Genomic DNA, 12,331 nt, shown 5'->3' on the forward strand with positions numbered 1-12,331 from the left:
TATTCCTAATACCAATATGGTCATATAAATGAGATGATTCTTCTCTGTGCAGTCAGAATAATGTCAGTAGGTTTTCCTCTCAGCTTTGCTCTGAATCTCTCACATAAGAGTTAATACAAAGTCAGTGGAAACCAATACATGTGTTTCCACAATATTGCTCCACAATAAAGGGGATTTTGAATCTGATCCTGAATATTAAATCTCAGGCAAGGCCCTTGATCTCTACCAGTCTTTGATATACCTGTATAGGACTTTGTAAAAAATAAAAAAATAAAAAATAAAAAATGCAGCAAGTAAGTTCACCTTTTGGTCAACTTAAAGTAGAGCAGAGAAAATGAGAGAACTGTTCCCACAATCTTTGGAAAAGCAATAGCAATTAAATCAAGACTTGGAAAAATCAGAACCTTACTCCTTTATTCTTTTCTCTTTTCCTTTTTTGTTTTTCTTATATATTCTGTTTCAGCTAAGTGTAAAAACTATGCAGAAGCTGAGAAATTAGATTTATTGGTCCAAGGTTTGCTTAAAAATATGTACCTCTTTGGGGCAGCTGTTTCTTTCATGGCTACCATCTTGTTGCTGCAGTGGGAGTGCAGCAAGGAAGAGGTTATTAAAAATTAATTACATTGGCTTCTGCTTCAGTTGTAGAATGGAGTTTTTCTGATCGTTGCATTTCTCCATAAAAAGGTTATTTTCTTTTGCCTGTCTTTAGTTTCTGTTTTCAGCTATCTATGCCTGAGCCTTCCAGTAGTTTCTAACGTATGTAATTGTGGCATCTGTTTAACTCAGAGACCCTGGTTCTTGGCAGTGGATAAGGAAGGTTTTTGCACTTGGTGGAGCTGGGCTGGGAATGCATTGGTCCCATTCCCTGAAAATAAATCAGGCTGTTCTGTTGTACACCTTTGCCAGCAATTTCGAACAGTTAGGGTAGAAACTGGAAATAATAGGGCTGAAGGAAAACTCCGGTCTTCTCCCAGTGCTACTCCTGAACCTTGTTTTTCCCTCTAGACCAGCTACCAAAGAGAGACGATGAAAGAAATCACTGTGGTAATTACACAGTTCCAGAAGTTTTCCATTATCCTAGTGGGACAACCCTCCTACGGCCAGCTGTGTTGGTTTTGATAAATTTTATAGTGGGGCCTTATTCTACAAGTGATATTTACGAAATTTACTTATGTCTTCAGTCCTGAAGGATATAAAAGTGCTTTATATTATCACTATACGCAGAAACAGTTTATTGACATAAAATAACCTGTCTAGTGGGAAGTGACTGAAGAGCCATGCACAGAAGAAAATTTGGCCAAGGTTGGCCAAAATCTTTGGGTCACTCTCTCTAACAGAGGAAGACTTGTCATATGTAGAGAGAGAGTAAGTCTGTATACATTATGTAGGAAGTAAAATGGAACTTGTCCATATTTCTTAAAAAAGCTAAATCTTTTCAATTATGAATGGTGCTTTTGCATGTGGCCTGAGGACTTGCAAGTCTAAAACTTTTTGTTTCTGTAGGTTTTCAATTTTCTTAAAAAAGAAACCCTGTTTTTTTCAGTGTTTGGTATTCTTAAGGGTCAAAAACACAGTGCTTTTTTTTCAAGTACTTGCATATGGAAAATCTCAAAATTGTAAAAATATAAAAATAACTGGAGCTTGAGACTTAATTTTTCTCATCTTATACAATTTTTAATGGGACATTTACACAAATTAAAGCTCCTGGATTTTCAGCATTTTTTTTCATAAGGAATAATTTATCTCTATAACACATTTGGTGGAATTCTGCGTATGTGTACCAGCAGTGCTTCATTGATTAATTGTATTTATTGTTGTTTCTCAAATTATTATACATCTTTTAGAAGTATGAGAACATTTGTACTAATTACATTAAATCTCTGTCATGGCAACATATGGCAAGAAACAGGGTTGGCAGTGTCATGAGATTCTAAATGAAAGTGAGAGAATGAGTAGTTCTGAAAGGAAGAGCAAGGGGAGATATAATTATGGCTGAACTGGAAAACAACCCCTTGCTAGTAGAGCAGGTAAATTGATCTGCTTTGATAGGACCTGATCCTGTGCTGGTAGAAGAAGCGTATCATTGTTTTGCAGCTTTCCCTGTACTCTATTCTTAGATATCTTTTGAAACTCAACTTTAACAGGTGTGCAATTTGCCACGTGATTAAATTTTCAGTATCTAGCCTCTTGTGTTTGAACAATACTGTTTGCATCGGAAAAATGGGAATAAAAACTGGAAAATATTTCGAACGGCATCTTCACACAAAGAAGATGAGAGAGAAAATTTGATGAAAGCCTAGTTTTCAAAGGGATGCCTGAAGCATGTAGCTAGAGGCAAGTTAACGTTAGTTATAGTCCTTTGCAAGGCCTGTTTACATGTTTCCTCTGTAGTCAAAGGGCTGTATGCATGTGCTGTAAAAATTACAAATGCCTACATGGTTCCTTTCAGTCTTTTATCTTACAACATGTGAATGCTACTTGACGTTAAGCTCAGAGATGTTTTAAGAGCTCCAGCCTCTTTTTAATTGCAGTCAATATATGGAATTCATTTAGGTTGGAACTTACCCCTTTTGGAGAGCTGCAGTCGTGCTTGTGATGGGCTCATAACTGAGGCAGGGAGAGATGTAAAGCAGAAGAGCGTAGCTGGAGGCCTTCTGTACTTTGTGCTCATGCAGAACATGTCTGGGTGGAGGATCTGGCTGTGCAAGAGGTGATGCAGGAAAGACTGACTGGGTCCATGTTACTCAAGATGATGCTGCTAGGTCTCCAACTTGTTCTTTGTGACATTCATAAGGGGAAAGATAATGGGTATACAGGATCAGTTCTTGTTTTTTTCTCTGCCACATGGGGAAGTACCACCAAAATAATTTTAGCCAGCAAGGATAGCCTTTTTACTTGCATCGCCAGAAGTAGTTTTTTCTTCAGAATTTGAACGGTTATTAAAAAAGCTGAGATATTAAAAAAGCTGTGGCCATTGATTTTTCCCCTCTGGAAACAAGTTCTAGTCCTGTCAATGGCAGAACCGATTTCTTTAAGTAAAGAAAGGGATATCCAAAGATTCTACAGTACTAGGACAGGAAGAGAAGCTACTTAATAAATGTTCTGAAATTCTGCATTGTTAAACTTCTAACACCATGTTAGAAGTTCCATGTCCTTGTTCCTAATGCAGTTGAGGTGTATTTTGAGGTGTTTTATCCCTCTAATTGGGAGTGTTTGTGTGTGTAGTATATGCAGAGATAAATATACCTTAAGTATTACTGAGATAGTAAGTGTACTTTAAGGTGATTTGATTTAACAGTTGGAGATGCATTATATATTGTATTGCTTAAATTTTTATGGAGATTGGATATGTCATCTGTCTGTTCCAGCCACGTTGCATGATATGCCCAGATGTGCATTCTTGCTACCTTTCATTTGTGTCATCAGTTCTGGTCTCAGTTTCATCTTGATTTTTCATACATTAATATTTGGCTTTTCTTTCCTTCCATTTCATCTTTTCCACCACTGCCTAATCCTTCCACCATCATGGCAGAAGAAGCTATCACTCCTACACTTATTACCTGTAAGTAACTTCTTTGTCATCAGAGACATGCTTTCTGCCATGTTGTTCCATGCATAAGTAGTGAATGCTAATATTGAAAGTTCCTTTATAAAAACAAACTTTGTAAAAGTTTTACCGAGATAAAAACAACATGGTCAATAATGTAATGAAATATTTAGCTTTATAGCAGTTTCTTATGCCTCATACTGTGCATTAGAGTCCTTTGAATATCATTCTGTAACAAATTTTCTTAATTGAAAAGTAGTCAGTATAAATATCACTAAAATGCCTAAGTAACTATTTTTAGGATTTATTCAGTGGTTTCTTTCTCATTTGTTCTGTGGAAAAATATAGCATTGGTTAGACATGTACAAGCATTTCCATTTGTTGCTGTGTACATATTACTACTATTTCATGAATAATGATCATGCATAAACGTCATGAGTTACCATTACTGGAGTGAATTTTAAAGGAGAGAGCACTAGCAAATGAGGGCAAGATGAAGCATAACTTCCAGTAAGTAACAACTTTTCAGTTTGATACAGTCCTTAGTAATACCATTATATGACTCTTTATTTACCCAAAGCCTTTGTTTCACTCCCTGCTGTCAGCAGGTGATGAATGAGAAGGGTTCTTCTGTGCATTTAGCAAATCCCTTTCTGAGGCTATTCACCTTTTCTCGCCTTCCAAGTACAAGGGGTACATGATAGCTTTTGGATTAGCAAAATATTAGGGGTCTTGCTTAGTTGCAAAATGAGGTGCATTTAAGCTTGTTTAATCTTGTTGGCCAGCAGCAAAGTTCAGCTGTCCAGTAGATATCTGTCTTATTTAAAGCTCGGGTTTAAAAGTCAGGGGAAACTAGGAGATATTTTTATGTAGTTACAGAAGATGGGGTGTTACTTGCATGAGACAGACTGTAGTACTAGTTTTCAGGTACATATGGTAATAGCACGCTCTTGAAAGGAACATTACAATCATGTTTTTATTTAAAAACAATATTAAGTTTCTCATATTCCTTTTTAGTTGCTCTTCAAACTTTTTAAATAATTTTTTTTAATTACTATTTTGAAAAAGCATCAAACATTCGTTTATAGAACTTATGGAAAAATTAGTAAATGTTTTCCAACTTGAAAACTTGATAAGTTGGTAAGCAGAACCGTGCTTCAAATGAATTATAGCAACTAAAAATTCAACCTCTTAGCTGAAATTCCCTAAGACTTCTGAATATATTGAAACTGCCCATTTACTTGGTAATTCAGATTTTGTATTACACTATTTGACACTTTACATATAGTGCAATTTTTTTAAACTGTTCTTTAAAGCAGTGTATTGATGTGAAGGTCAAAAAAATTATCTCTTCCACAGATAAAGTATTTCAGAATTTGTTTCTGTTCCTAAGATGAAAAGACCATATTTTCCATGAAATAGGCCTTCAAAAAAAAAAAAAAAATTCAGTTTGGGACCATTTAAATGTTGTTTTTAAAATGTCAAAAGAGTATAATACAGTAAGTCATATAGTATGTTTTTGCCATCATAAGTAAACATATTTAAATTAATATCTTAATATAATTCGTGTCTCGAGGCTAAGTCAAAAAACGAAACTAAAACAAATGGAACATTAAATGAAACACTGTTTCGTTATTCAAAGAAATTGGATTATATCTTTTTTTCTCTTTTTCCACTGACAATGGAAAATATGTGAATTTAAATGTTTCTGTAAGTTTTACAAACAGGTTTTGTCCCCAGTTTTGCAATCGTAGAGACTGTTAATAGTGGAGGGAATAGGGCTTCTCGTGATTATTTGGAATGCTCTCACAGCGGCTTCAAGAAAAGATCTGTCTTTTTGTTAGTGCGATACAAATTCAGTAACTCTGTAGTTTGGGTACATTAACTCTTCCAAAAGAAATCGTGTCATCTTGACCTTGCATTGTTGTGCTCCCTGTCTGACAAAAGAAGGGAAGAAAGAGCCCTGAAAAGAGCAGATGAGATTGGCCCCCAGTAGGAGGAAATATTTTGGACCAAATTCTCCACCTGTTTATGCACCACGCAATTTCACTGAAATTGGTGGAAATCTTAGATGAATGCAGAATTCATTACATGTTTATTTTTAGCTGCGGAAGTTGGTATGGATTATAAAATGTTCTATATTTTGAGAAACATAATTTGAAGTACTCTGCCATTGCTAATTTACCACTTCTATACTGAGTATCATATTCAAATTTACTGATTAGTCATTGTAAATGCAAGCTGTAACATCCAAGCGAGCATCTATGCACTGAAATAGTTACTATTGTCTTGTGTGCCGCTTTCCTTATGTGCTGCGGGCTCCTTTTCCCTAGTAGACTGCAGTCTCTGCCATTTCTAGATCCATCCTAAATTAAAATTAAAAAAGGAAAAATTGGCAGATGCCTGGAGCTGCTGATGAATCATCAGAGGTGGACCTACAGCTGTGCATATTTGGCAGAGAATTATTTCCATTTTATCTTGTGTTTACTAGTTAGCCAGTCAAGAGACGTTACAGAAAAGAAGTTGAGTACTGCTATTGAGAATTATACTTCGTTTTAATGGGCTTAAGTGCCTCTGCCAGCGCCTTTCCTCCCACTCTTGCTTTCCTGAGAACTGGTGCAATTTTTACCTTTCACCTCAGTCAGGCAGCAGATATTTTTTTGTCTGGCTGTAGTTAGTCCTGTATGAGTTCTTTTGTTCTAAAGATTAGAGCAAATTTAATAGTGCTCATTAACTCTGCAGCAGGTCTTTTGACTTTGCAGTCGAATCCAGGTGGGAAAAGAGAAGAATGGAGACGTTGTTGTTAGTGACACTTGTAATGAGTGGTGTTCTCAGCCTGGCAGCCAGCGCTGGCATGAGTGCTTTCTCCTGACACGTTTTCTGATGGGCCAAACCCCTGCGACACTGGCCAGAGAAGGAAAAGTACATTAGTAGTTTATTGTGTAATTATGGTTAAATGAGTTAGACAAGCCTGTTGTTCAAGTGATGACGAGCGCCACTGTGCTAACCGATGGCTATTAACTTTCGCATTGAAGATTTTCATTTTGATAAAGATTCTGCCCTTGGAGATCATTAGTCATTAGTCAGAAGCTAACATAGCTGTAGATTCATGCAAATTCAAGCATCAGACAAAATGAATTCTTGGAGCATCTGAGTTTACTCGAGACACTGGCACCTGATAGAGTTTGGGGAATTCATTGTACCCCAAATTCTGGGGCAGACAGTTACAGATTGTAGCTGTTATAAGTCGCTTTCAAGAAAAAGCTTCATTACATTACTATGAGTAGGATGTGTGCCCAATTAAAATACACAGTTGCGAAGGTAGCTTTTGATGTTGTCCCTCAGTTTGAACTTGATATCAAAATGGTATGTTATGATTATTATTGCAATTAAGTACTTATGCAACAACGGGGCTGCACAGCAGTTAGGTGCATAATGTTACTCTATTTTTGTGCCTTTTCACAAGTCATTTCAACTTGTGAAAGGTGAAGTAGGGAAATAGGAGACAATTATTACCTAGTATTCTTATAAAATAGTAATCATGTTGAGATCTTAATAGCATGAAATCTGATATTGTCTGTCCCAGCACTAATTAACTAGTTAGGCGGCTTAGGACAGAAGTGCATCACGGGTACGTCTTCTGTATGGAAATCTCAGTCCAGAAGCCTAATACAAAGTTGAAACATTACTAAAATGGACTATATAGGACGAGAGGTCCTCTTGCTTGGTACTTTGTGTGTGACAGAAAGAGGACAAAATTCTTCCTACAAGAAAATTAATTCTACCAACATTTAGCTTTTTTATATAAATGTGAATAAAAACATACCCTCCTTTTCATGAGAATTTGACAGTTTGGTGCCCAGTTGAAGTACACTTTTCTTGTGTATGTGACTTGAGCTCAGGAGCCTGTAAGTCTGTTCTCAGTTTAGTTAACTCTGTGTCTCTTGCTTTGCTAGCAGGTTTTCAGTGCTGGCTTCTGGGGCTCTGTACAGAGACCTTATTTGTGGCTCATTTCTCCAGTCCCATTGCAATTGACCTAGTACTTATGGCAGAAAGCACAAGGTTAGCAGATTTGCAAAATGACCCCAATAATCAGAGTCGTAAAATTTCAAAAAAATCTGATGTCGAAACTCTTAACAGTGATTTCTGGATAATTCCAGGAAATATGCAGTCATCACGTTTAAAACTTCTGTAGTAATTTGAGAATAGTGAGAGAGGTTAGAAATAGTTCTGTATTCTCAACTGCAGCTGCCCATGGAACTAGAATAAGTTCATCAGTTAGCATCTTGCAGGTGGAAGAGAGCACTGAGCAGAAAAACATGAATGTGTTTGAACTGTTTGATGTGTTTGATCTGTTAGACTGTGCTTGTGATCTCTTCTGAATCTTTAAAAATGCATAGTTTTATAGACTTGTATCATAGAATCATGTAACCCAAAATAAACGTAGATTTCTGTAATTGTTTTGTGAGCCAGACTTAAATGATTTGGGGATGTCCCATAAGTTTTGTTACATCTGACAAAGTCTATAATATTGAACTCTTCGGATAATATTCCGTGCCCAAAATAACAAGGAAGGTGTTTTACCAAATCACCATTGCTGAAAAATACATTTGTGAGCTATGTGCCATATGCTTTGAGTACAGAGGTACGATATCTAGATTTCATGCAGAGATACTAAGCAATCTTAGAATTAGAATTTTACTTTTAATTAAAATACACTACATCATTTTTAAATATCTGTCTGAAGTCATTATTTCTTATACTAATTCCTTGTATCTTCTGATTCTTTTGGATCTAGTTGTATTGCTTTATAGTCAAGGCTTACATTCCGTTTTGTCTTTGGAAGAAATTGTAAATAATCCTTAACACTAAGACTACTAGTAAGTAAATCCTTATTTTTTTGTTTTATTAGCTCTTTCTGAAGTATGTGAGCCCCTCTGGGCAGTGATCTGACTATATGAAATAGCTTTCTTGAGGTGCAACAGAGATCGGATCATTCACGTGGTGGAATAGCTTTGCTTTAGTTCATCTTTTCTGGCAATTTAGATATCTAAAAGTAACATTTACAAGTTACTTTTTCCAATACCTACACATAGGAAACCCATAGTCGTTTCTGAAGTTACAGAGACTTTTCAAAACCACATTAGCCCTGATTTGTTGAGTGAGAAACCATAATCTGTAATGTGCTGAAAGTTTGGGGTTTTGAAAATAGATGGGTACTACAGAGAGAGTGAGGTGATGTATCAGAAGTGATTGATTGCTGTGCTGGTCACACAATCACACTCAGTTACTGTCCTTGCTCCTTCAGTGTCAAGCAGTAAATTTGCAGATGAGCTGGAGTTTGGAGATTTTTCTGTCCTTAAAGGGGCAGTTTCAGTTTACACTGCTTGTTTTGTGAAGGTACCAGACGTTTAGTGTGGGAACCAATCTAACTGTAGAAAAAATAAATGCTTATGCCATTTAGAGACGTCTTTGTTCTTTCCATGTTAATAAAAGCTTTGTCTTGCTTTTCTAAACAGGGATTTAAATTGAATACTGAGATGGCTTTTAGAAATTGTGGATTCCATATACTCTTGTAGAATAAGCCTGAAAGCCTATCTTTATTATATATAACACTGAGACGTAATACATATATTTGGGAGGGTAAGAGAGGATAGGGACAGGTATTTGTGTTAAAGGAGTTACCTTTGTATTTGAGTATTTGTATTGCTGTCCCATATTGAGTCTTGTTCAGTTAATGTTACCAGTTTACCAGGGTGGGCTGTCTTCTCTATAGAATTATGGGTTGAATTAATTGCTCAATTAGCCCGTTGACATTGTTTGTAGCTTCCTAAAAAATTTGCTTCCCAAATCCGTCATGCTTATTGTCAACAGCAGTCATTCTAGGCTCTGAAGTTTTGCCATTATCTACCATCATTGTTGAATTAGACTTTCAAAGAGGGTAGAAGGTGAATAATTTTCATTCACTTTTTTTAAGACTTTTCACTCAGGAAAAAGGTGTGATTCATGTGTTTTTTACTTTGAAATTGTATTTCTGTATACATAGGTGGCTCAAAACTGACTTCAGATTCTTTCATTTTAAATATCCAAACAGAAAGGAGAGTTTTTCCTTATTTTAGTATTAGTATTTATCGTACAAGACGGGTAATGGCACTGGAAACTTATTTTCCCTAAACCCCAAACTTGCCATTATGCTTTGTGTGATTGTAAATGTGTTAACAGTAAAGAAGCTGTGCTGCATATTAAGACCAATACTCACTTCATAATTTATGTTGCTAAAGGCCTTTATTTTTTCTAAAAGACTGAAGTGTTAGTTTTCAAAATGGCTTTATGAAATATCAAATTGATTGACAGAAGATATCTGTAAAAGGTGGGACTACAAGGAATAAAGTGAATGTTGCACTGTGTCTCTCCTGGACTTAAGGAGGACAAGCAGCAGAAAAACGCTTTAAGAAAAAGGTGTAGAAGAAATCATATGGTGAATCTAGCCTAAGACTTCTTTGCTCCAGTAAACCACAGGCTTATCACTTCTGTGATACAGATAAGAACAACTGTAACGAGATGTTCGTGTCTGTTGAGTGATAGCAGCACAGGGCACTGAGGTGTTGTAGTCATTAGTATTGCAATAACTTCTTTTCACTGATTATGTTTTTGTTTGAGTTGTTTATCTGTAATCTTTTCTCTGGCCCCTGAGTCCCATGGGAGATGCCTTGGCTGAAATACTTTTGTTGAGCCTATCTGATGGGGTTATGTCCAGGTTAATGATAATCCACCTCAAGGTAGCATCTGTCAGTGTTCACTCTTAATTTCACAGTGAAAATGTTCTAATCTTGGCTCCTTTTCCTTTTTCTCCTTTTCATTTCCTTTCTTATCTACAGTATTCCTGGAGCCCCCTTAAAGTCTAGACTGCCAGATCCCTGGAGAGAAGGACAGGGGCCATTTGGTTTCCATAGTGTCTAGCTGACACTATGGAATCATTCATTTCCAAATTTTCTTTCTGTCATTTTTCTTGGTCATTGTTTTCCTGCAATGAATTACCTAACTCTGGCATGAGAGGATAAGGAATCATACCTCAGTTGCTTTCTTCTGCCACTCCTGGTCACTCTGGCCCTCTGCTTCCATTTGTGAGAGTCTGTGCAAGGATTCTATCTGATCAGGGTCCTTTCTAATTTCAGGGCAATAGCCTACATGCAAAATGTAGCTAGGAAGATTGCATCAGCTGTGAAATTGAGCCTCACAAAAACTAATCAAGCAAAGAAACAGAGGAACTGACTGTGCGGTGTGCTTACAAATCCAGCAAAGCCTGGCATTTCATCAGTCCCAGACACCCTGTTGCAAAACAAAATCTCGTACAAGACTTATCATAGATATTAGAATCATGGGTCTATTTCATTTACAAGTGTGCAAGAAAGGTTTTATTATCCCTCTATTATTATTATTAGACTGTAGCTTTTAGTGTTATGCTACAGAGAGAAATCTGTAGGACTGTCGGAACAGTCTTGCATAATTCTGTTAGTTAGTTCCTGTGCCAACCAGACAGCAGCGGTGATCCAAATTAAAAGAAGTAGTGGTTGGAGCAGAGTAGAGTTCTGTAGGGCTTGTACCTTAAACTACCTGCTCCTGTGAGTACTGAGCTGGTGAACGTAAGGAAGCACATTTATTTTTCTTTCTAGCAGCTGAAGCTCAGGATCACTTCTGTATTTGATCTGAGATCCCTCGATGAGACATTGAACCAAATGTCTAGGGCTATCTAAATTATACTCAGTTCACCTGCAGAGGGAGTTAGCTTCTCTCCTTCTTTCTCATTCCCTAATTCCTCTGGTCATAAAGACGCGAGTAAGCGCTACCAGAGGCATCTCTGGCTTGTCTGTGAAGGAAAGGCAAAGCAAAGCATTCACTAAGCTGCACATTTCACAGTTGTACAGGAATGAGAGGATCAGCTGGTCTGGAGCAATTACGCCACTCCGCATCTCCCATTGCAAAGTGATAGCATGCTTTTCTCCTGCATGGTGACGTCAGTAGCCAAAAGTAGGTCTGCCAGCATGGATTTGGCCAACGTGTTCATATTGGGTATAATAATGCATGTATATTGGCTGCAGCAAGTAAAGGTTAGGCTCGATACATTTCAGTTTGCTTAAAGATGTGTATTGGATTATGCTTTAGGTATAATGGAATGTATTTTGCAGTTTATGGTCCTATTTGGCAATTGTCCATGGAAGGGTCACTTCAGAGGGTCTAGTTTTATGGCTTACAGTGTTTTTTCAAAAGCAGATGAAATACTGGATGCTTTGTACTTCCTGAAATTCTTAAGGTAAGATTGTCATGTTTATGATATGTCATAGAATAAGGCCCTGATCTTTAGCTGTAACATCCAGGTGTAACTGGCACAGTAGAACTTTACTTTCTGTTTACGAGATAGGGAAGAGTCATGTCTGCATTTTAATATTCTCCAGATTAACATTATAGAAGATATTTTAAACTAAGAAAAGAAGAGAAACACATACGGATGTTAGTAAACCATAGGGATTGCCTACTGTATGCTTAAGAAAAAGAAATGAAAAGGAGAACAACGTACATTGATTGCATGTTAAGTCCTAATACAGGCTCCCAGCAAGAATAGGTTTATTTTTTTGCTGAATAGGTTAGTGCAGTTTCAGCTGCCTTTTGTTGGATCCCAAAGCACCGTAAACCTATTTTGAGGCAGGAGTACTGTGTGTTCATGGAAGTGTCTTGTCCAGTTCTCTGTCCACAAAGGATTTTGTCTAACTTACTCCTTAGATCCTA

At 36.9% G+C, this 12,331-nt stretch overlaps 1 protein-coding gene across 1 annotated transcript in view; it reads left to right on the forward strand.

The window, feature by feature from the left end:
• PTPRM (protein tyrosine phosphatase, receptor type, M) overlaps positions 1–12,331 on the forward strand; it is a 379,063-nt gene that overhangs the window by 224,175 nt on the left and 142,557 nt on the right. The window contains exon 16 of the mRNA XM_009879983.1: positions 3,533–3,562. Coding sequence (XP_009878285.1) covers positions 3,533–3,562 — 30 coding nt within the window. The remainder of the gene's footprint in view (positions 1–3,532; positions 3,563–12,331) is intronic.

The sequence above is a fragment of the Charadrius vociferus genome, unplaced genomic scaffold (genome assembly GCF_000708025.1).
Source record: "Charadrius vociferus isolate BGI_N301 unplaced genomic scaffold, ASM70802v2 scaffold202, whole genome shotgun sequence".
NCBI classification, from domain to species: Eukaryota; Metazoa; Chordata; class Aves; order Charadriiformes; family Charadriidae; genus Charadrius; species Charadrius vociferus.